The sequence below is a fragment of the Sminthopsis crassicaudata genome, chromosome 2, assembly GCF_048593235.1.
Source record: "Sminthopsis crassicaudata isolate SCR6 chromosome 2, ASM4859323v1, whole genome shotgun sequence".
Lineage (NCBI taxonomy): Eukaryota > Metazoa > Chordata > Mammalia > Dasyuromorphia > Dasyuridae > Sminthopsis > Sminthopsis crassicaudata.
In genome coordinates, this window is record NC_133618.1 from 289307062 (window position 1) to 289331428 (window position 24367).

The 24367-nt window shown below is 38.7% G+C and overlaps 1 protein-coding gene across 1 annotated transcript in view; it reads left to right on the plus strand.

The window, feature by feature from the left end:
* Nucleotides 1-2157: 2157 nt before the first annotated feature.
* RIN3 (Ras and Rab interactor 3) overlaps nucleotides 2158-24367 on the plus strand; it is a 157052-nt gene continuing 134842 nt past the window's right edge. The window contains exon 1 of the mRNA XM_074289651.1: nucleotides 2158-2313. Coding sequence (XP_074145752.1) covers nucleotides 2270-2313 — 44 coding nt within the window. The 5' untranslated portion in view covers nucleotides 2158-2269. The remainder of the gene's footprint in view (nucleotides 2314-24367) is intronic.

Here is a 24367-nt window from a genome sequence, read left to right on the forward strand (position 1 = left end):
ACATTGTATTAATGTAAAGATAACTGATTTTGGAGTCAGATAAACTGAGTTTGCTATTTACTACTTATCTGTCCTGGAGCAAATTACTGCTTTCAATTTGGTTGAAGTAATTAAAAAGTAAAAGAGCAAGGTTAGAAATAAAAATCTTTCTCGTTGGGTGTAAATCCTAGGATCATTTCTCTAGCCAGTAGATTCGATCTAATCAAGCGGTAGGTGCCTTTTCTCTGTTACAATCTACTTCCCCTACTCTTAGCTCTGTATAGGGAAGTCCTGGGCTTTAATAAGATCAAATGAAATCATTATGCAATTTGTTGTTGTTCAGTCACTTCAGTTGTGACTGACTTTGTCACCCCATTTAAAGTTTTCTTGGCAAAAATCCTTCCCTCTGTTATTTTACAGGTGAGGAAACTGAGGCAACAGGGTTAAATGACTTGCCCAGGGTCACACAGTAAGTATCTGGAACTAGATTTCAACTCAGGTCTTCATGATTCCAGGCCTAACACTATTTCCACATAGTCACCTAGCTGATTAATCTACTCAGTTCACATTTATTAAGAGCTTATTATGTGCCAAATGTGTTAGGTTCTGAATATACAAGAAGGAGCAAAACCAAAATAAAACATATAAACAATAATAACAACAATAACAAATTCTGCTTTCAAAGAATTCCCAGTCTGAAATGCAAACAAGATAATGGGTAAATTGGAAATAATCTCAGAAGGAAGGCACTAAGATTAGGGAGAAAGACTACTTGTAGAAGATAGGACAGTAGCTGGGGCTTGAAGGAAGCCAGGAAATCTAGGAGGTGGAGATAAGGAAGAAGAGAGTTCCTGGAATGGGGGCTTAGCTTGTGAATACTTTATGTTGAGAAAGGGAAAGGAAAATAGCTTCAGAAAAGTCGTTGCCCGCTGCCACTCAGCACATGAGAGGTCAGACACAAATCCAAATTCTCTGACTGAAATGATAGAGCCCTTTCACAATAGTCTCTCAGAGGTGATGATTTCTTCCATTTCAGAAGATGGGCAGTGAGCCATTGTGGAAGCAAAGCAGTTTCTTTCTAATATAATCTGTGTAGACGATATAACTTGATATGTGTGGGGAAATCTTTCTGATATCAAGAGATACACTCCAAAAGATTTCCTCTGATTCCACGAGATCTCAGATTGCTTGGTTTGTAAGCATTCTGAAGTAAAGCTATTTTAAATCGGGACCCGAGCACTTTTCCAGCACTGTGATGCAACTGGTGTTGCTTTTGGTGAACGCTGAATTTAGTAAAGATGAAACAGACTTTGGTCTAAGAGTCACTGGGAATAGGGTGTCAGAAGATAGTGAGTTCCTATTATTGGAAACATTCAAGCAGAAGCTGGATAACCGTTCACTGGTAATGTTGCAATGCCCCTTGGTAGGAGATTTGACAAATGGCCCCTGGCTTTTTTCCACCTCCAAGGTTCTAAGACCATGAGAGTAAGGCACGTTTATAAAGTGCACTAATCCAAGTGTAGAAAGGCACAGTCTCCTTACTAGAGACTGCAACACTGAAATACTGGGTCTCCTAGGGAGGCTGTTTTAGAATTGAAGGAGTCGGTGAAGAAAGTCTGTCCTCAAAACACCCCGCCTTACCCTAATCAAGGCAAAGTCTGCTGACTCCAGCTGGTTCCAGTTAGCCTGTAGGAATACAGACAGATCCAGGCTGTAGGAATGAACCGGCTCTTTCTAAGTGGCCTGGAGCAGCCTCAGAATGTCCTCCCAAAACACTGAGTCCCGCTCTCAGTACCTGCAGCTTCTCTATGAGCCGGTCCCTGCCTAGGTCCCTGGGACCCAGTACCCCGCTTCTGCCTTCCACGGGCCTGGGACCCTCACGTCCCCGGAGCTGGAAGGCATGAATGCCTCAAAACGACTTTTGACCAAAAAGCCAACTCAAAATTTGACCAGCGAGGGACAGCCTCTTCCTGAAATCCCCCGCTCACTTCAATACAGGAAGTAGAAATAAGTGAGACTGAAAAGGCAGGTCTCAAAGTCTCTTCCCCACTTCGCAGGTCTGCGCTCGGGCTGCTTGGGCCCCGGGACTGGGCGGAGGAAACCGACCAGGACGAGTCCAGCAGAGTGAAGCTTGGGCCCTCCCTGAAAAGGAGAAAAAGGGGGAGAGTGCGGGGAGGAAGGGGGAGAAGGATGCGGACCCCTTCTCTGGGGAAGCCTAGGGGCCGCTGCCTGCGGGCGGGACACGGAAAGTCCTTCTGAAGTTTGAGCTGCCCCCAGTGACTTGGCAGGGATGATGAAACCGGCGGGGGACCGAGGAGTCGGGGACCACCCGGGGTAAGCCTTTGCAAACTCTGCCTAGGAAAGGAACGGGAGTGGGGCTGGGGGAGTAGTCTTCGCCCTCTGGCCTTTTGCAACAAAGGGCTCTTTCACCGGTTCCCGGAGACAGCCTCCTCTAGGAGGTTGGGTGGAGGCTCGCGCCTGTTGGGTGGAGGGACGCCCGGAGAAGGACGTCACTGGGCATCTCGCAGGCACGATTACTGGCTAAGTGCCCTGTGGAATGCCCTGGGTTCCCCTGTGGGTTTGCAACTGCCGAGATAGCCATCGCAGGCCTGGAGGGGGGGCATTGGGCTGCTGGGGAAAAGACTGGGGTTTGGGGAAAATGGGATCCCCGGCGCTGACGGAGGACTCTAAAGCGTCCCGAGTCACTCGCGAGTGAGTCCTGGATTTCCCGGCTTATCCCTCCCCCGCAACAAGAGGGTAGAAGAATGGAGGGAAATAGAAGATTAGGGGGTCCCAGGTGGCTCAGAGCGCTCAGGGCTCCCCGGGAGCTCTAGGGTCCGTTTCTTAGTCTTCCTAGAAGCACACCTAAGTCAAAGACCAGCGCGTAATCTGTCCATGTTTGCCATTCCCAGCCTGGGGAGGGCAAGGCAGGTTTTGGATGGACTTTGACACGGGTTCCCCAACTAGAAATGCTCCCTCCCCAAGAGGCGCAGCTCAGGGTGTCTGTCAATTGTCAGACTTCAGAACAAGGCAAGGCGGAGAATGAACAGATCGGGGCGGTCTAGGTGCCTACGTGGGCTGAACTGCGCAGCCCGGGAGGCCCCTGAACCTCCTCCTACGTCTGCCGGGTGCAAGTTCCCTCGATCCGGATCAGGGGATCCCGAGAGTGGAGCCGGACTCAGTTTCCCTAGAGGACTACAGTCAGAGCAAAGCGAATTATGGAAGTTTGTTGCCTCCTCTGCGCTCAGGAAGGGGAGGAGAAGGGAGCCCGAAAGCGTATTTAAGAGCCGAAAAGGACCTTATTAGAGACAGTCTTTTCTATCTAGCCCCTTCACTTTGCGTTCTTAAAATTAAATGCATTTTATTCAAATACCGAAAATCTATTTCCTCTCACCCATCCCCACTGGAAGAAAAAGAAAGAAACTCTTGTAACAAATATGCAAGGTCTAGCAAAATAAATTCTCGCGTTGGCCATAAGCAAAAAACCTTTATCATTTTCTGCACTCTGAGTCCATCACCTCTTTATTAGGAAATTAAACCCATTCTTTTTGCAGAAAAGGAAATTGAGGGCCAGAGGGAGGAAGTGACCTACCCAAAGTCACACAGATAGCAAAAAAGGAAAAAAAAAAACTGGCCTCAGAATGTTACTACTTGTGCTTTGTTCTTGGTCTCCAGTTGACATACTGGAATCCAGTGTGCGGGATTTGGAGGGTCGGATCCTAATTTTGCTACTTAATACCCTTTGCTACCTTAGGTAATTGACTCATATTTTCTGGATTGTAGTATTGATACCTCACCTGTAAAACGAAGGGATTGGAGTAGTTAGTTTCTAAATTCTTTCCATTTCTAAAACTATAATCCATCCCATGATATTAATAAAGTTTTGTTTTTTTTTATCTAGAAAGGGAAACCAGACATTCAGGGCTTTCTTGCCCTCCAACTCTCCCATCCTGCCCCCCCCCAAAAAAAAAAAACCGCCCAAACTTTTGTGCATCTCTATTTTATCTAACTAGGCTCAAGGATTATATTCCCCTTTCCCCTCCCACCCTTCCCTTACCTCCCTTACCGGCCGGGGAACTTCTCTGCCCCCGGGACAGCGAAATCCTTATCTCTAGCTTGAGGAGGAGGAGCTGGGAGTGAAAAGTTTGCCCTAGGGAAGGTTTGGGAGGGTGACATCTGGCCTTGGGGCCTAAGTGGTTAATTGCTGGCAGCTGACGACGCTAACGTAGAGTAACCAGTGTCTGAGTGGAGTTTGCCCTGCCTATCCATCCCCAGCCTGCTTGGCCCCAGGGAGGATGACTGCACGCAGGAGGTATGCCAAACCTCAGGATTGTGACTGGGCCAAGTGCAGAGGAAACTCAGAGCACTGGCCAAAAGGACTGCACTTTTCAAAATCATTCTGCTTACTGTACTAAAGGGCCCTTTGTTGGACTGGAGTATCCATTTGCAGCTCTTGAAGAAAAGAATGAAGTTCTTGGGCTGGGATAAGCCAAACTGGTTCTACCAAGCCAAACTTTCCAGAATAGTCAGATTAATTTGAAGCTCCCTTAACAACACTGTGCATTACTGCCTCCCCCTTCCCCCAGCTGCACCAACAATTGTCTTTTTCCTCTTTTCTCAGTGACAGTCTGATGGGTGTGAGGTGAACTTTTCATTTGCTCTTCACTCATTATTAGCAATTGATAGCATTTTCATTTGATTGTTAGTAGCTTGCCTTTCTTAGTTTGAGAACTGCTTGTTCATATATTTTAGCTGCTGACTAGATAAATAAATTAGCTTAGTCTTATATATTTGTATTAATTCATGATATATTGTGAAAATCAGAGAGGCTTGCTTCCCCAGTTCCCTTTCATTTTCATTTTATTGATTTGTGTCTGCAAAAAGCTTTTCAGTTTTACGTAATAGTTGCCCATTTTTTCTTCTGTGATCCTTTCTATCCCTTGTTTGGTTAAGAGCTCCTCTCCCATCTATAGTTGTGAAAAGTATCGCTTCTGTCCTTTTATTTTGTGATATAACCTTTTATGAATTTAGGTAACATGTCTTTTTGAAATTTAGTATGTTACATGGTATAAGATATTGTTCAAGACGAGGTGCATAATAGTTGACCTGAAACTATAGGGAAACAGTCTCCTCACTTAGAATTCCCTACACTGATGAAATCATAGGTTCAGATAAAAATAAATTGTGTGTGTGTGTGTTATATTTTGAGAGAAGAAAGTATTATTGTAATCAAGTAGGCCAATTCTTTACAGATAAGGAAATTGAGGCCGAATAAAATAACTTATAGCGTCAAAATTTGAAATCCTCTAAATCCCATACTCTTTACATTCTACCATAAAACCTTCAGATTTCTGCAGAATGGTAGGAAAAGCTTCCTAACAATTGAAATTATCTTAAATTGAAATATGGTTCCCCAATAAATAATGAGAACCCCATCATGTGGAAGTCTTCATATGAAGGCTAGATAAACACTATTCTGAAATTTTGTAGAGGGATTCCTGCATAGAAATGAGTTCTCCAGTTTGGAGATTCTGTGATTCTATCACTACACCACAAGGTTCAGAGCTGTGGAATTTGAGTGTGCTTGACTCCTAAGACCCCCACCATATTCTGACCATGTCCCACCGTGTGAGCTGGTCATGTTTACTACTGTTCTTATTCAGTTTTGCTGAATTTAAACAGTGGAGAAAGATAGGGGTCTGGAATTAGGAGAGCTTGTCCCATATCCCACTGTGTGACCTTGGGTGAGCTGCTTGTTCATAAGGAAGAATGGATTGGACACAGAGAACTTGGATGGTGCTTTATAGTCTAATACTATAAGATATCTATAATTCAGTATGGAAGATGAAAAGATGAGGGAAGGGGGTGAATGAGAATCTTTGGAGGTTTCAGATGGATAAAAGTACAACAGTATCTTAAACTGCACTTGACTGTGGGATAGTCCCCCATCCAATTAAATTATGTAACCATTCATATACTGTAGTTAGAGGAACACTTAAAGACATATGTACCATAAAATGTTGCCCCCACCCCCACCTTTGTCCTGAAATATTTGGAATTCCCACTCTTGGCGTTATTTCTTTTGAAAAGAGGCACAGTCTCTTTAAGGACTACATTGAAATGTTGCCCATCAGAGATGATTTATTAACATACTGACTGCTATTCTCATCTTAACAAGTAAGCTTAGCCTCTTTTGCCATAGAGTAATAGAGTAGGAAAAGACTTTAGAGGTTCTTTACCTGTGATTTCTACTCAAATCATGAATCTTTTCTCCATCTCCAGTAAGAGATCATTCAGTCTCTACTTGAAGATCTCCAACCTTGGAGGTCATTCATTGATTCCTGAGGCAATCCTTTCATTTTTTAGCACTTTTAATGATGGGGATATTCCTTATTTGGAAATCAGATTTGTTTTTCTATGGATCTGTCCTCTACGACTCAGGAAAACAAAACTAATTTTTCTTACTATTCCTCATATAAGGTTTCAAGTCTTCTTACTCTCCTAGTCTCTCTTTCCTTTGGATATTCTAATTGTGAATGTCTTTTTTTAAACCAAAGCACTCAGAACTGAGCACAGTGCTGCAGGTGTGATTGACTAGGACAGAGTGCAAAGGGAACTCTCATGCTCGATCTGGATATTATGATTCTATGCAGGGCCTTAAAGGAAAAGGACATAGACCAAGTAAATTTTGAGAGGACAGAGTTGGGGACTGATGAGGGCAGGACTGGGTAGGGCACTAAATACATTAAAGCAAAGTATGGTAGAAAGAGGAAGAAAAGAATAGAGGTCAAAAAGAAGGGGGGAAAGAGTTTGCTTAAAACTCTTTAGGGTAGACAAGTGCATATGACAAATTTAACAACATTTATTTCCTAATATTTTCAGAATCATCCAAGCTAATTTTATTTCTCATTTTTTCTCTTACCTTTCCTTGGAAAGAGGAAGAAGACATAATACAACTGTTCCTAATCTTCAGTTTTCCTTTCAGTTCAGAGAACTCTAGACTCAGGTTTTAGTATAAGAAGGAACCTTAAAACATAATATACTAGAGTTGGAAGAGACTTTAGAGATCATCGAAATAAGGGATTCTTGGGATTTCTGAATTTTTATTTTGATTGCTGTATTTCAATATAATTGGTCTTCTTTGTAATGCTACATATTTTATTATATGCATTTAAGAACATTATCCTGAGAAGGGAGTCTTAGACTTCATCATACTGCCAAAAGGGGGTCGTGAGACAAAAAAGATTAAGAACTGCTGATCTAAACCAATTGCCTTATATTACAGATGAGTAAAATGAGACCCAGAGAGATCACAGCTAATTAAGAGACTTTTTTAGAGCTATACTTTGTAGAGAAGAGACTATTGATTCTTTCAAATAGTGTCTTCCGACAGGTGACTTACTCTGGGTTGGAGGAGGGGCAGAGTGTAGATCAGATTTCAAGTAAAGCTTAAAAGCAAGGAGCTAAATAAGTGTGCATAAAAAAAGTCTTAGGGGAGGGGAAGTAGTGCAAAGTACTAGATTGTGGAAGATGAATACTTTGGGTTCTGGCTTTAGATAGTGAGTCCAAAGAGAAGAAAAATTTCATCTCAGCAAGTAATAAACTCTCACGAACATAAGAATTGTCAAAAAAAAAAAAAAAAAAAAGAATTGCTTTGTCTTATACGATAGGATCAGATATAAATAGATACAGAAAAAGACTGACCAAAATTAACACTAGCCTATTTGTACATAGACTTTCTTGGAAAGAATGCCTCTCTGTAATTGGGAGACCTGGATTCTGATTCTGTCTTATAAGACAAATCTTTTGTATTCTTCAAAGTCTAGTTCATATCTCATTATCTCCATGAAGCCACCCTGTGATGATCTCTTCCTTCCTTCTTTATTTAAAAAATATGCTGTACTTTTAGCATCTTATTACAAACCTTGCACTACTGGATAACTTCTCAGTGATTGCTACCTGTCTGTCTAAGGCTCCAAGTGATTATAAGATTTGCCCAAGACACAGCTAGTATCAGAAGTTAGGATTTAAACTAGCAACTTCTCAACTCCAAGACCAGCTTTTTATCCATTACATAATATCATCAAATACAAATAGAATCTCAAAATTAAAGGATCTTTAGTGTAGTGGTCAGCTAGTCTGATAACCTGATGTAGGAATTTCATTTACAACTTCCCCAAGCCTCTGCTTGGGTATGTGTAGTGACAGAGAATTCACTATCTTATAAGACAAATCAGTTCCATTTTTTTTGGACAACTCTTATACTGTGAGCCAGAGTTTACCACATACTGAGATGAAATTTGCCTTCTTGTAGCTTCAATCTATTTTCTACCGGCTCACTCCCTAAAACCAGTCCATTCTAATACTTTGTGCCAGCCTAAGTCTTCTTTATTCACATTTATTTAGTTTCTCCTTGCTTTCAAGCTTCATTTGAAATCTGATCTACACCCTACGCCTCCTTCAATCCAGAGTAATTCACCTGTCAGGAGACATTATTTTAAAAAATCAATGGCATCTTCCTCTACAAAGTATAGTTCTGAAAGGCAGTCTGCTTATGTCTGTTGCTCCTTTGCCTTCTTAGCTGAGTTCCTTTTTTCACCTCAAAGGGCGTAGACTTGAAATCTTGGCAAGAACTTTTTAAAACTGTTCATATTTTTTTATTTTGGCATTACCTTCATTTGATATCACCTTTCATATATCCCTCCCTTTTCCTTACCTCAAAGAGTTATTATCCCTTATAACTTACAAAATAACAAATTTATAAAATTACCTTATAAAAGAATAAAAAAGAAAAGGAAAAAATAATTTAGTAAAACTGACCAACATCTGACATTATATGCATTATTCCCCATCCATAGTCTCCCATCTGTGAAAAAAAAAAAAAGAGAAAGCTGCATTCTTGTGACTCTATTTTCATAATAAAACTTGGTCCTTACTGTAACTACACAGCATTCATTTTTTTATTGCTGTTATTACTGTTCTTTCGACTTATATTATTGCAGTCATTGTGAATTTTCATTTTGCATTTCTCACTTTGCACTCTGTCTTCCCACTGATCCTTATTTTTCATTTTTTATGATGCAATAACACTTCATCATATTTGTTTTGCCTTTTCTCAGGGGATTAGAATCTTCTTTCTGATTATTTGCTACCAAAAAAAATTTTTGCTATAAGTATTTTGTACGTGGTTTTTTTCTTTCTCACTTAATAGCTTGGGGTTTACTCCTAGCAGTGTGATCTCAGAATACATTCAAGTATATGAATTTATTAGAAGGAAAGGTCAGAAATGTTAGCCCCAAGTGACGTTTGTTAGGGGATAGTGAGGCTTTTCTCCCTAAATGAAAAATGAGTTTCTGAACAGTTAACCAGAAAGAGTTAATGGAATTTTGTGCTTAGTAGAAAAAGGTAAAACCAAGGAAACTGGGAACAACCACTCAGCCCTTGAAATATAATGAAAGATTAGGAGACCCATTGGGAAATTGAAAGCCAATCAAATCTGACTTTAGTGGTTGACCTAACTGCTCAAGAGATCTCAATCAGCAGCCTCTGCTTCCTGAAGCACGATTCTTGTCTGAATAAATAGACTGTTAGTGACAAGCACAGGCAGGAAACAAATAGTGAGTGTGCTTTACAGGCTGGGTTTGTAGAAAGATTTGGATTTGTAGTCTGGGTTTGAATTAGTTCTGCTACTTATTATCTGTGACTTTAGGGAGGCCATTTAACTTCGGGCTTCAGTTTGCTCATCTGTAAAATGTGAGAGTTGGACTAGATGTCCCTTATGATCGCCCTTCAAGGTCTAAGCTGGCAGGCCTGCGATTCATTCTGGATGGAAAAAGGAACATTTAGCATATCTGTATATGTTATTAGCCCAATCTTTTTATTTTATGGAAGGAACTGAGGCACAGAGATCTAAAAAAGTACTTTAAAATGTTTAAAGTACTTAAGGAAGGAAGGAACAGTGCTGGGAACATAGCAAGTGCTAAGTACTTTACAAATGTCTCATTTAAGACGAATTCTTGCTCATCCTGTTTACTCTGACAGGTGTGAAAAAATGTGCATTTTCCCTTTGGTCAGATAGGTGAGAGAAAAAACTGATGTCTCTTTGACCAAGATTTGGGTGCTCAGTGACAGGTAACTCAAAATCCTTATTGTAATCCCACCTCTCACTGTAATATTCCTTCTCTTATTAATTGTTAACCGACAAGAATTGATTGCCACTCTCAGGAACACCTGCTTTTCCAAGAGCGTATACTGAGCCCACCACCATAAGGGGTTGTAAGCCTTCAAGAGTGTCACTGACTTCTGTTATAAATAACAGCTTTATTAATAAAATTATTAGATTATCCAACAAATACCTTATTTGATCTTTATAACAACCTGAAGAGTTAGGTGCTATTATTATCTCCACTTTATGGTTGAGGAAACTGAGGCACAAAAACATTAAATGACTTGCCCCAGAATCATACATCTTGAACTTCTGTCTTCTTGACTCCAGCTCAGCACTCTCTCCAGTGCACCACTCAATTTTTTAGACCAATTCTCTCATTTGAACCTCTTGACAACCTTATAAAATTAGGTATTATGCATGTTCTTATTCCCATTTTACAGACAAAGACACTGAAGCTGCTTAAAAGATTTGCCTTCTGTCACATAGCTGGTAAACAAGCATCAGAGTTAGACCTTCTTGACTCTGAGGTCAGCATTCTAACTATGGCATCACACTTCCTTCCCCTTAGAGATCACTTTAATCTACTCATAACTTTCCTTCCCTTCCCACCCCCCACAATGCTCCTCCTCCCTTCTACTCCCTACATATAGCATTTTGTAGATTAGATTACTGAGGCTCAAGGAGGATAAATTTGTCTCAAACTAGTAAAAATCAGAGCCAAAATTTGAATCTACATCTCAACTCCGTGTTAAATGTTCCTTCTGCCTTAATGGGCTGCTTCCTCATCCCCAGATCCCTTCAATCATTCAATCAATTAATTGATTATTCAGTTTAATAAAAATTCAATTAATTAATCTTATTCATTGTCTTCCCTGTGTCAGATGATTGTGGACATGAAGGCAGCAGGTAGACAATAAAATAGGTCCCAGTGGCTTTCTTCTACAATGAGGTGATTTAGGCCAGTTCCAGTGATCTTGTGATGAAGAGAGCCATCCACACCCAGAGAGAGGACTGTGGGAACTGGGTGTGGATCACAACATAGCATTTTCACTCTTTTTATTGTTGTTTGCTTGCATTTTATTTTCTTTCTCATTTTTTTACTGTTTGATCTGATTTTTCTTGTGCAACATAATAATTGTATAAATATATATGCCTATATTGGATTTAACATATATTTCTATGTTTAACATATATTGGATTAATTGGCATCTAGGAGAGGAGGTGGGGGAAGGGAGGGGAAATTGGAACAGAAGGTTTTTCAAGAGTTGATGTTGAAAAATTATCCATGTTTATGTTTTGAGAAAAAAAAAACCTTTAATTAAAAAAATATATGTAGGTCCCAGATGGGGAAGTAGAGAAGGTGGTAGGGGTAGAGAAAGAAGTCACTAGTAGCTGTTAGGATTAGGAAAAAAAAACCTCATGTAGGAGAAGGTGGTCCTTAAGCTGAACCTTAAGAAAATGGTGGATACTGGGTGATGAAGGTGAGAAGGGAGTCCCTTCTGGGCATTAGGCACAATCACTGGAAAGACAGGCAAGAAATGGAATGCCAAATATGAGGAACCATAAGAGGTCCAGTTTGTCTAGAGTACAATTAGACAGTTTGCCTGGGGTCAGATTGTGAAGAGATTTAAATGCTAAACATGGATCCTGAATGTAACAGAAATCCACTGGAATTTATTGAACAGGGAAGGGTCAGATTTGTGCTTTAGGAGAATCAATTTGGTATCTGAGTGGAGGATGGATTGAATCAGGATAACCAATAGGAGTCTATTTGCAGAAGTCTAGATCAGAGATGAAAAATAATCCTGAGCTATAGTAGAGTGGAGTCTGTGTGAATGGAGAGAAGGGGGATAGACACCATAGGTTTTTTGGAGGTAGGAATGACAGAAGCTATTAATAATAATTTTGGTCTTATTCAGTTGTGTCCAGCTCTCAATAATTCTGTGGAACATAGTTCATCAATACTGTCCATGGGGTTTTCTTGGCAAAGATATTGGAATATTTGCCATTTCCTTCTCAGATGGATTAAGGCAAAAATGACTTGCCCAGAGTCACTCAGCTTGTAAGTGTCAAAGGCCATATTTGAACTCAGGTCAGGCCTGGCATTCTATCATCTGGACCACCCCTCATCAATGGGGTATTTATGTTTTAATAGAGAACTATTTCAGAATCTAAACAATGGCTCGCTGTGTAATTTTGAATAGAAAACATCAAGTTGCCTCATTTCTTTAAGCAAATAAGTTAACAAGAAGTCCTTGGGAGAGATTGTGGGACAAAGGAGAAGGGACTGGTTTTGGAATTGGAAGATTAGCATTCAAAGCCTGGCTCTGCTGGCTAATTATAGTATATATTTACCTAATAAGTCTAGTGCCTGTGTGAGTAGGAACAAGTCACCTAACGTCTAAGTATAAGTTTCTTCATTTGTAAAATGGGGGATGATTATATTGCTCTCTCTGATCCTTTCTAGCCCTACATCTTACAATTTAAGGGGGAAAAGGCTTTTATATATATATACATGAGTTTCTAGCGTCACCTACTAAGGGCCTATAGACAAGACAGCTGGTCATAGTAATGTAAAATGCATGGGCAAAGTTCTACAGTGTCTCTCCAACTCTTTTGAGGATCAATGAATGAAAAAGCATGTATTTAGAATTTATTACATATCAGCCTCCAAGGAAGCAAATGGAAAAACCAATGGGCCCTCAAGGAGGGGAGTTCCTAAGGGAGATGTTATGTAGTTCAAGGAGGGGAATTTTAGTCTAGGAAGTCACCAAAAGGATAATGAATGGGATTAGAGGATATCCCTTGCTCTTGCCCTTTCAGTATGTCCAGTTTAGTGGGTGTTCAATTAAGAAGTGATATGAATGAGAGAGTGGATGGATGGATGGATGGAATGATCAATAAAATGGTCCAGAAAAAAGAGTTCTTTCAATCAGAACTTGGAAAGACCATTGGGATCATTTAATCTGAACTTGTTTGACAAGAGAACAGTGAGAGGAGAGGACAAGACAAGAGAGGAGAGGACAGGAGAAAACAGGAGAGGAATGAATGGAATTTGTAATGGAGCATTGCAAAACAAAGTGCTGTGTAAATAAATCATAAGGGGCAGAGTATCATGACCTTTTGGCTCTGTTTCTTTCATCTTTAAAATGAAGATAATAATCCATGTCCTGCCTTGGTCACCAGGTTATTCTGGGGAACAAATGAGGTTAGGGATGTGAAAATGCTTTGTGAACTATAAAATGCACACAAATTCAGGGAATTGTGTTTATTTCAATTACTAATAACAAGAATCATCACAACAACTTTTTAAGGTTTTAAATTCCAATGGGCAGCTTTGAATATCTTGATAGTTTACTGTCACAAAACATTTCCTCAAATGTGAGAGGTTCAGGAATTATTATCTTCACCTCACAAAGAAGGAAACTGAAAAATAAATTGGGCCTTTTCATGGTCACATGGTTAGTAAGGTACTAAATATCTAGGAATATCATTCTGGCCACCTTATAGATGGACAAAGTATAGCTAAAAAAGAGTTGGTATTTACAAAGAATTTTAAAGTTTACAAAGCACTTATGTTTTTTAAGCTGTGAAGTCATTCTGTAAAATATGTACTTGGAGATATTACTATCCCCATTTTACAAATGAGGAATCCAAGGATCTATCCGTGAGCTTGAGTTGCCAGCCAGCTCCTTAAGCAGTATATGAAACCAGATTTCATTTTATCCACTGTGAAATTTGCTTTGACACACAAAGAGTTAATGAGCCAGGCCAAACAGAACATCTTCCCCAGGACCCAAAAGGTGAGGGGTCCTCCAACAGTTGTATTCTGTAATGGAAACATCCTCTCAACAACAAAGAGAAAGGAGAGAGGGCCCTTTCGGGTCCTTATTATGACCAAGTATTAGGAAGGAAACATTGGGTTAATGGTTTTTTCTTGTTGGGTTTTTTTAACTTTACATCTGTGGGTTTGTTATTTCAAACTCATCTTGAAAAAGTGTATTTAATATGAAATCAAATACATACCTGCAACCATCCTCTCCTGTTAACTTTGTGGAGGAAGGTTTGAATTGAGAATGAGCTTAATGGTCAAAAAAAGGTTGTCAAAGTTTCACAGCCAAACAGATTAATTTGGATGGTTTCACACACTGGCTGAACATAGGCCTCTTTTAAAGCATCCTAATTCAGAATAAAATAGTAACTCTGCCCAGAGTAATGAAGCAGGTTTCAGACAAATAGACTTCATTTCCTCTATAAGGTTCATATAGACCATCACCTAACTCATTTTTTGGTGTGAGAATTAGGTTGGCATAATTCACAGGTTTTGGAATTAGAACAAATCTTAGAGTTCATATAGACTTGCCATTCTTAACTTAAGATCTATGAACTTTTGAGAAATCAATGATTTCTGTGAACTTGATTGTGCATGTGTGTGTGTTTAATATTTTGATAACTGTTTTTTTTTTTTTTTTGTTTTGTTTTGTTTTGTTTTGTTTTTTTGTTTTTTTGGTTGTTTTTTGTTTGTTTTGGTAATGTCTAATTCTTTGTGACCTCATTTGGGCTTTTCTTGGCAAAGATACTAGAGTGGTTTGCCGTTTTCCTTCTCCAACTCATTTTACAGATGAGCAAACTGAGTTACATGATTTACCCAAGGTCACATAGCTAGGAAGTGTCTGAGGCTGGATTTTGAATGTAGAAAAATGAGTCTTCCTGATTCCAGCCTAGCATTTATCCATTACACCACTGACTGTATTGATAACTTACTTTAATATAATTGATTTCTCTTTAGTTCTATATATTTTATTTTATGTATTTAAAAATTTTTATTCTGAGAAATGATCCAAAGGTTCACCAGACTGCCAAAGTGCTCTATGACATTAAAAGTTTTAAAAAAAAATTTCAAAAGGTTAACCCCTTACTGAACCAACGAGGAAACTGGGTTCCTCAGATTTTAAAGTTAAAAGAGACAAAATTTTTATCCAGTCCAACCCATAACTGAAAAAAAAAAAAAAAAGTCCTTACTACATCATACCTAAGTTGTGATCCAGTCTCTGCTTGAAGATTTCTGGTGGTGAGGATTCCCACTCCCTATCCAAGACAGCCCATTCCACTTTTAGATAGCTCTAATTAAAAGAAAGTTTTCCTAGCAGCAAGCCTAAATTTTTCTCTTTGCAACTTCTTAACATTCTCTTGGTTCAGCTCTCTGGGGCCCACAGAGCAAATCAAATCCCTTTTCCATATTATAATTCTTCAAAGGCTTGAAAAAAGCTATCCTATCATGTTCATCTTGCCTCCCTCACCTCTCTCCTTCATCTTTTCTTCTCCTGTTTCATTTATTTGATTGATATGGCATGGACTCAAGGCTGTTTACCTTTTTCTAGATATTCCCCAGTTTATCAATAAATAAATATTCTTACTAAATGGTGATACCCAGCATTGAGTGCATTATTCATATGTGTTCTGAAAAGGACAGAGTACAATCTATTAGGTTATTGTTTTTATCTTTTGGTTTGTTTGTTTGTTTTAACTTGTAGCAGGGAAAAAACAATGCCATGTAACTATGGTTCAATTATCTTGAAACTTTTTTTTTTTCAATTTCAGTATAAGATCCAAAGTCACCTAGTTTGTAAAAAGGAAAGATAAGATTTAAACCCAGGTAATATGATTAGGACACCATTTTTAGTTTCCTGGGAAGCCAGTCATAAAGATGTAGGGAACCACGCAGTGATAGAGGCACTGGGGCTCCTCTCTAGAGAGTCACTTTTACTTGAGAACTGGGGGAGCAATATGTGTGAGAAGAAGGGATATAATCGAATAACACTCAGGATTATACCTGAAATGGGGTGGGGAGAGGGGAGTAGACATAGGAATATGTATAAGAAAAGAGAACTAATCAGCTGCCTCTTGCACAGCCTGCCTATCCACATTTTTTTTTTTTATTATAGCTTTTTATTGACAGAACATATGCATGGTAATTTTTCAACATTGTCCCTTGCACTGTTCCAACTTTTCCTTTCCCTCCCTCCACCCCCTCCCCTAGATGGCAAGCTGTCTTATACATGTTTAATATGTTATAGGATATACTAGATACAATATGTGTGCAGAACCATACAGTTCTCTTGTTGCACAAGAATAATCAGATTCAGAAGGTAAAAATCTGGAAAGAAAAACAAAAATGCAAGTAGTCCACACTCATTTCCCAGTGTTCCTTCTCTGTGTGTAGCTGCTTCTGTCCATCATTGATCAATTGGAACTGAATTAGATCTTCTCTTTGTCGAAGATGTCCACTTCCATCAGAATATATCTTCATACAGTATTATAGTTGAAGTGTATAATGATCTTCTGGTTCTGCTCATTTCACTCAGCATCAGTTCATGCAAGTCTCTCCAAGCCTCTCTGTATTCCTCCTGCTGGTCATTTCTTACAAAACAATAATATTCCATAACCTTCATATACCATAATTTACCCAACCATTCTCCAATTGATGCTACCTATCCACATTTTAAAGTATCCCATGAGCTGTCTTGAAGAAGAAAGGAAAGAAATAAAAGTACAATGGAGAAAACACTGAACCTCAATTCAGAACATGTCCTCCAACATGTTATCTATATAATGTTAAACAAATTATACCTTAATATCTCTGAGCCTCCTTTTTCTCATCTGTAAAATGAGTTGGGAGGGTGGAGATGGAGCCAGTGGTATACAGGAGCCAGGCATCAGTTATTGAGAGCCTGATTATTTAATTTTCAGTGTGAGATTTTACACTGTGGAAATTGACAACTGATCCAGATTTGGGTTTGATTTATTGTTTTGTCGATTTGGTGAGACATAAGAAAATGATAATAATGTAGACTAAACATGAAAGAATATCATGGGTATTTTTTAGGAGGAGTAAGGAAACCATTTTTTAAACATCTACCAGCACCCCTGGTGTAGATCAGCTGTCTCTAATGCTTTTTAAAGTTCTAACATTCTGTGAATCTATCCCTTAGGAAGGACATCCAGAGTATTGGAGGAAATAGGAAGAGAAGACCCCCTTTTCTCCAATTTGCTTTGGAAATTAGGGGTAAAGTAGCAGGAAATGTAACCGATTTTTTGTATGTCTTCTGGGTGACTTTGAGCAAGTCATTTTTACATTTGTTGGACCTAAACAATGTTTTTTAAAAATCTTAGATTAGATAATCTCTAAAGGATCTTCAGTTCTGATACTGTACACTATTATCTGAGTTTATCAGTCTAACTTTTTTTTTTAGCTTCAGCCAGAGAAACACCTCCTCCCTCCCCCATGCTGCCTCCCTGAGTCACCATCCAGTCACCAGCAGCACTGGGTCCCTTCCTTGTCCCTGAAAGGACAGGATCTAAGGGGATTGTTCTAACTTGGTTTATTGTACAAGGACATGCACAAATTCCCATTATACATTTGGGAGGGATATTTCTCCCCACCTCCCATTTTTACATGTTGGAAATAAACCTGGTAAGCTGTGAAACATAGATTCTCTTTTAGAAAGAAACAGCAAGGCAAGTGGTTGTGGTCAAGACCCAGTATTTTTTGAGCCCGGGGAGCTTATTCAGGCCACATCCTATTTAGTAATTGCTCTAGCCACAAATGCTTCTGTCCTACCTACCCTCTAAACTTTGGTCTTCCCATAGCAATTCCCCAAGCCCCTGAAGCATAGATCTGAATGGAAATATTCCGAGTGGAGAAAAGGATCTAGGGAGAAAGGAATGTGAGAGCTTTTCCCAAAGAATATCTGGAAAACCCAGAGCTGTAATTGGTAGAGCAGTGTTCCCGTGGGTCCTTGCACAGGGTTGGCTGCCCTTCTCTGAATCAGATCATTGCACAGGGTTCGCCTAGAGGGAAAGCTGTTGGTGAAATTGTGGAATCTCAGAGGTAGAAAAGACACTAGAATACTGCTTTTAGGATATCAGAGCTGGAAGGGAACTTGGAACAAAAAACAATGTGAAGGAAAGAAGGAACCTTAGAATCACACAGTGTTAGAACTGGAAGTTGGAGGGAGAAAAGGATCTCAGAAGAGAGAGATGGGGGTGTAAACTAGATCTCCACAATTTTTCTGAGAGTTGGCCCTGCTCACTGAAATTTTTTCCAAAGTTGAAGGCCTTGTCATCATATTCTCCTCTGTTCTTTATACTATCAATTCTCCCAGTTTGGTTTCTCACCTTGTTTTGTCTCAGATCAGCATTCAGAGTGTATTGAATAGATTTGAATTTGGTTAAAGACCCTTCATCCCAAATAAAACATGAAATGCAATACCCTGATTAATTTCCTAATTGTTCTTTCCTGCTACGGGTTTCTGGAGTAAGAAAAAACAATTAGAGACTCATCAAGGTCTTGTTTATACTATTTGTTCAATAACAGTATGGAAGAAAAATTAGAAAAATTCAGGAGTCCTATTTATCCATGAGTTCTACTTTAAGCTCGTGAAGATCCTGCAGATAATAAATCTTTACTATGCTGAGCACCATATTAGGTTATAAGGAGTTTTTCAGATAATCAAGATGAGGTTCCTAACCTCAAGGAACTCAAAATCTGGTAGAGGAGATATGAAATGCATACAAATAACTGTTTGTTTGTTTGTTTGTTTTTTATAAAGAACATGGTAAGTGTTTAAGAGAGATGTGTTACTGGAAAAGGAGGTGGGCTTTTCTGGGAGTGAGATTGAAGGATAACTGGATGAGCTTTGTGCCTTGTCATATTCTGAATAAGCAAGGAATGTCAAGGGAACTAGAGGATGTTGGGTAACTCCCTGTGAAATAACTATGGGGATATATAGATATATGGGGATATGTGGATTCCATATGGATAGATAGAATTTTGAAGTTTAAAAAAAAGCAGATAGGTTGTTATAGTTGAACTGTTCAAGAGTTTATTCACATTGATGAATTTATCATGCATAAGAGTGCATAAGAGAAGTACAAAACATTATAGCTAAGTAAGGAAAGATCTGGGGGAGAAAAGGAATGAAAATCAGGGAAAACTTCATGGAGAAGGCAGAATTAAGGCTGACTACTTGAAGAATATAATAGCAGAGAGAAGAAGAATATTCCAGGCATAGGGAATCAGGTGAAGAAAGATAACAAAGCTTATGTTAAATATGGGGGATAATGAATAATATGATTTGGCTAATACAATGGCTACCAAGAGTATGTGATGGGAGCTGAATGATGGAAAGATGAATTGGGGACAGATTGTCTAGGACCAATGGGTTGTGTAAAGCCAGGGAGGGCCATAGGGACCATCCAGTCCAACCCTCTCATTTTCTAGACCTGAGGCACAGGAAGAGGGAAAGTGACTTTCAATATCACATAGATAATCTGGCCAAACTTTAAATCAAATAAAATCTGATTAAATTAAATTAATCATCAGGCTTCCTACTTTCTATCAACCTTTTGCTATGTCTTAGATATACAAAGGGGCAGTCATGTGTCTCAGTGGATAGAGTTCCTGGTCCAGAATCAGAGAAACATGAGTTCAAATCCAGCCTCAGACACTTGCTGGGTGGTCTGCTGCCTCAGTTTCCTCATCTGTAAGATAAACTGGAGAAGGAATGGCTAATCACTACAGGGTTAGAAAGAGTTGGTGATTATTGACCAACAGCAAAGCCATACAAAGATAAAAATGAGAAAGTCTCCGCCCTCAAAAATTTTACCTCATCCAGAGAAGGGGAAGGATGAAGGGAATAAACATTTGCCTAGATCCCTCTATGCACCAGGTACTCTGCTAAGTGATTTTGTTTCATTTCATCCTCACAATAACCTTGGGAGGTAAATGCTATTATTATTCTCATTTTATAGTTAAAGAAATCAATTGAGGCACACAAGGTCAGTCAGTAAGTGAGGCTGGATTTGAATTCATGTTTTTCTAACTATAGACTCAGCACACTGTCCACTGTACACTCTTTCTATCTCTGTAGCATGAGAACATATAACACATACACATGTGCATTTAAGTACAATGAAATTTCAGGAAGGGGAGACTAGTAACATCAAGGAAGAGATCAGAAAAGGCTTGAAGTACGAAGCAATATGTGAGCTGAACCTTGAAAGCCAGAGATTCTAAGAGATAGCGATGAGAAGGAAGGATGTTCCATGTATAAAAGGTAGTCCCAACAAAGACACTGATTTCAGAAGGAAAACTGATTTCAAGGAACAGTGAGGTCAGTTTGACAGGAATGCAGTGTGAATGACAGTAGTGTACAGAACAAGTAAGGAAAGGTACATAGGAGCAAGTTTGTGAAGGTCTTTGAATACCAGGCCAGGGCCACTGCAGATGCTGAATAGGAGAGTGAGTTAGTGGCAGATCCCACCTTAGAATTCACCTCCAAGTTCAATGCTCTTTCCTACATCCCAATTTCAAAGAAGAGTCTCTAATTCTCTTTTGATGAGCATTAAAAAGAAATAATAATAATAGCTATTGGGGGCAGCTAGGTGGCTCAGTGGATAGAACATCAGCCCTGAAGTCAGGAGGACCTGAGTCCAAATTTGGTCTCAGTCACTCAACACTTCCTAGCTGTGTGACCCTGGGCAAGTCACTTAACCCCAATTGTCTCAGCAAGAAAAAAAAAAAAGTAAAATAATAGCTTTTTATTTTCAAAATACATGCAAAGATAGTTTTCAACATTCACCTTTTCAGAGCCTTGTGTTCCAATTTTTTCTCCCTTTCTTCCCCTCATGTCCTCCCCTAGACATCAAGTAATCCAATATATATTAAAGTTGTACAATCCTTTTAAACATATTTCTACATTCATCACATTGCACAAGAAAAAATCAGATCAAAAAGGGAAAAAAAGAGAAAGAAAAAAACACAAGGAAACAAAAAAGATGAAAATTCTATGTTGTGATCTACACTTAGTCCCCACAGTCCTCTCTCTGGGGGCAGGTGGTTCTCTCCATCACAAGTCTATTTGAATTGGTCTGAATCACTTCACTGTTGAAAAGAGCCACATCTAACAATTTTGATCTTGATGAGCATTTGATATTGATTTCAAATAACTAGAGTGTCTTAAACTGAGAGTTGTTTAATTTTCATTGTGAACATTTAGATCTGAAAAATAGGCAAACAGGGGACAACTAAATGGCACAGTGGATAGAGTGTTCAGGAAAAGCTGAATTCCAATCTGGTCTCAGACACTTACTGGCTGTGTGACTCTGGAAAATTGCCTCTCCCCAAAATGAAAAATTAGGGGCTGATTTTTTGTTTTGCTGATGTTCTGGACTTAAAGTGGTGGAAAAAATGTTAATAATGCAAATTAAACTTAAAAGTCCCTTGTATGCTATTTTTCTGGAGAGTGACTTAATAAATATCACCAGTATACCACTGACTATATGTATTACTTTATATAATTATTTACTCAACCCAATGACTCTGAGGTACTTTTCATGAATTTTCCCTCTTTTCTAGTTATAGCTAAAGCCTGTGATCTGCTAAAGAGATATCAAGATCTTACTTGGTGTTGAGAGCAGTTCCCACTTTTGCCCCAATTTAGTGACACAGCACCAGTGGTCCCTTAAAATTATACAACACTTCAAAGGTAACTTTCTCATATATTCTCTAACTTTATATCCCTATCAGAACTGGAAGAAGTCATCCAGGTCAGGCCCAATTATCTCATTTTAAAGAGAAGGAAACTGAATCTCAAAGACCTAGGTTTAGAATTATGTTTCATCTTGATTTCTAACCTAAGTTCTTTATTTCCAATTATATTTTATTCCCAATTATTTTTAAATTGTTACATCTTTATCTGCTTATCTCATTCCATGTTAGCTAATTAAACAATTGTTTTTCCCCATTTTTTTTACCCTAACATTCTTATGTATTTGGAATTATTATTTGAGTAATAGAAGAGATCCAATAGAATCAGAGAATTTGAATCACCACAGTTTTTTCTTAGCTGAGAACTTTAGACATATGGAAACTAAGGCCCAAAGAGGCTATGTAAAATACCTCAGTGGGAGTAGAACCAATTTTGTAGTAATGGGACCTTGTGAATAAATATGGACATATGAAAAATCTAAGTGACTAGGTACAAAGGGTTAAATTTCTAACTATAGCCCAGGTGGAATCAGATGAGGTGGACTCCCCAAACTCCAATGTGGTTGCAGTAGGTGCTTGAAAAATACTTGTTGAATGGATAGATGGATGGATGGATGGATGGATGGATGGATGGATGGATGGGTGGGTGGGTAGTGACCCTTGACTCCTAGACCAGGGCCCTTTTTTCCAAATTTGTTGTTCAGTCATTTCAGTTATGTCCAACTCTCTGTGACTCCATTTGGGATTTTCTTGGTAGACACTAGAATGACTTGCCATTTCTTTCTCCAGCTTATTTCACAAATGAGGAAACTGAGGCAAACAGGATTAAATGATTTGCCTAGAGTCACTAGCTGGAAAGTGTCTGAGGCCAGATTTGAATTCAGGAAAATAAGACTTCCTGATTTCAGACCCAGAACTCTTTTCACTGTACCATCTATCTGCCTGTCTTTAAGGAGGAAGCAAAATATTGAAATGGTTGGAATGAGCCTTGGACTTGACATTGGAAGATTACTGTTTTAGTCTTTTTTTCTGACTCTTACTAACTTTTAAAGTCACTTCAGTTTTTTCATCTGTAGAATGGGGATAATTTTTCCATTATCTACCTTATAGACATCCTAGGGAAAGCACTTTGTAAACTTGAAGACATTAAATGGAAAGCATCCCGCTGTTACTACTAAGCAAAAGTATGGTACAGTAGACAGAAATTTAGTCTTGGAATCTGGAAAATCTGAGTCCCTTGGTTTTGTGATCATGGGCAAGTAACTCAATCTCTGCCTGAATTTTTTCAACTGTAAAATGAATTAATAAGAGCATGTACCTCCCTGAGTTGTTGTGAGCAAAAAATGAGATGTTTGTAAAGTGATTAAAACAATATCTGACACACCACTTAATAAGTGTTTATTTCCTCCCTTGAGTGCTTTAAGTCAGAGATGTCAAATACTGCAGTTCACAATATTCTCAAATGCAACTTAAATAAGATTAAAATGCATTTGGGAAATATTTAGCAAAATGATTAAAATACAATATTTTATAATCAAATAAGTTAATTAATTCAATTTATTGGAAATGTAACAAAACATAGATAATATTATATTTTAAAACTAAGTCAGTAACTAGCACACAGGGATCCTTATGAGCCATTTAGTGGCCCCATTTCTGTTTGAATGTGAAATCACTCTAAACAACTCTAAGCTGTGCTTTGCAAAAAAGATAGCTGATCTCTATTGATAGAAGGACTTTCTGAGCCAGGTATTCCCTATCTCACTGATAGTCCCTAAATTTTTTGGGGGGGGGAAGGGCTAAAAGAGATTTTATTCTTTGAATTACCAACATTTATTTCTTTTTCTTTTTTTTATTTCATATTTTATTTTTCTCCAATTACATGTAAACACAATTAAAAATTTTTTTTAATCTTTTGATTTCCAAATTCTCTCCCTCCCTTTGTTCTAACTTCATTATGAAGGCAAGCAGTTTGATATAGATTAGCCATGAGGAATCAACACAGAACAAAAATAAGAAAAAGTAAAGATGTATGCTTCAATCTGCATTCAGACTCCATAATTTCTTTCTCTAGGGATGGATAGCATTTTCACCTCGAGCTCTTCAGCATTGTCTTGGATCGTTGTAAAATACAGACATTTTCATATAGGTCATTCAAGCACTGCCTTAGTCTACAGGCTTCATTGGACCTCATCAATGCTAGCCTGCAGCATGAGAGAACATATCCCTCTAGAGTAATATATTCCTATTGCTAATAAGCCGTGCTGCTTCACAATCCCATGCTTCTGAACAAGAAACCTGGATCTTAAAGACTTTGAGAATGGAAATGGGCTAGCCAGAGTGTGGTCTTCAGATTTTCAGAATTTAAAAACAGTGGCTCCAGCTAATTTCATGTTAGGGCAGATTATTTCTTATCCTTGTGCTGATCATGATCTGTTTCTTTTGTGTGAGACCAGTTGGAGTAACAGCCTCATGTAGGAGAAAGAGTTCTAGATTCAGGGAGAAAGTCAGGCAGTCAAGAAATTTAATTTCTCTAGTCCCAACTCTTTTTTTTCCCTTTTTCTGTGGTATTCATCAAATCATGAGTGCCTTTCCAGAACTCAGTTTAAATCTATAAAGTGATTTTCATATTTATAAAATGACATCTCAAGTCCCTTCCCACTCTTGTT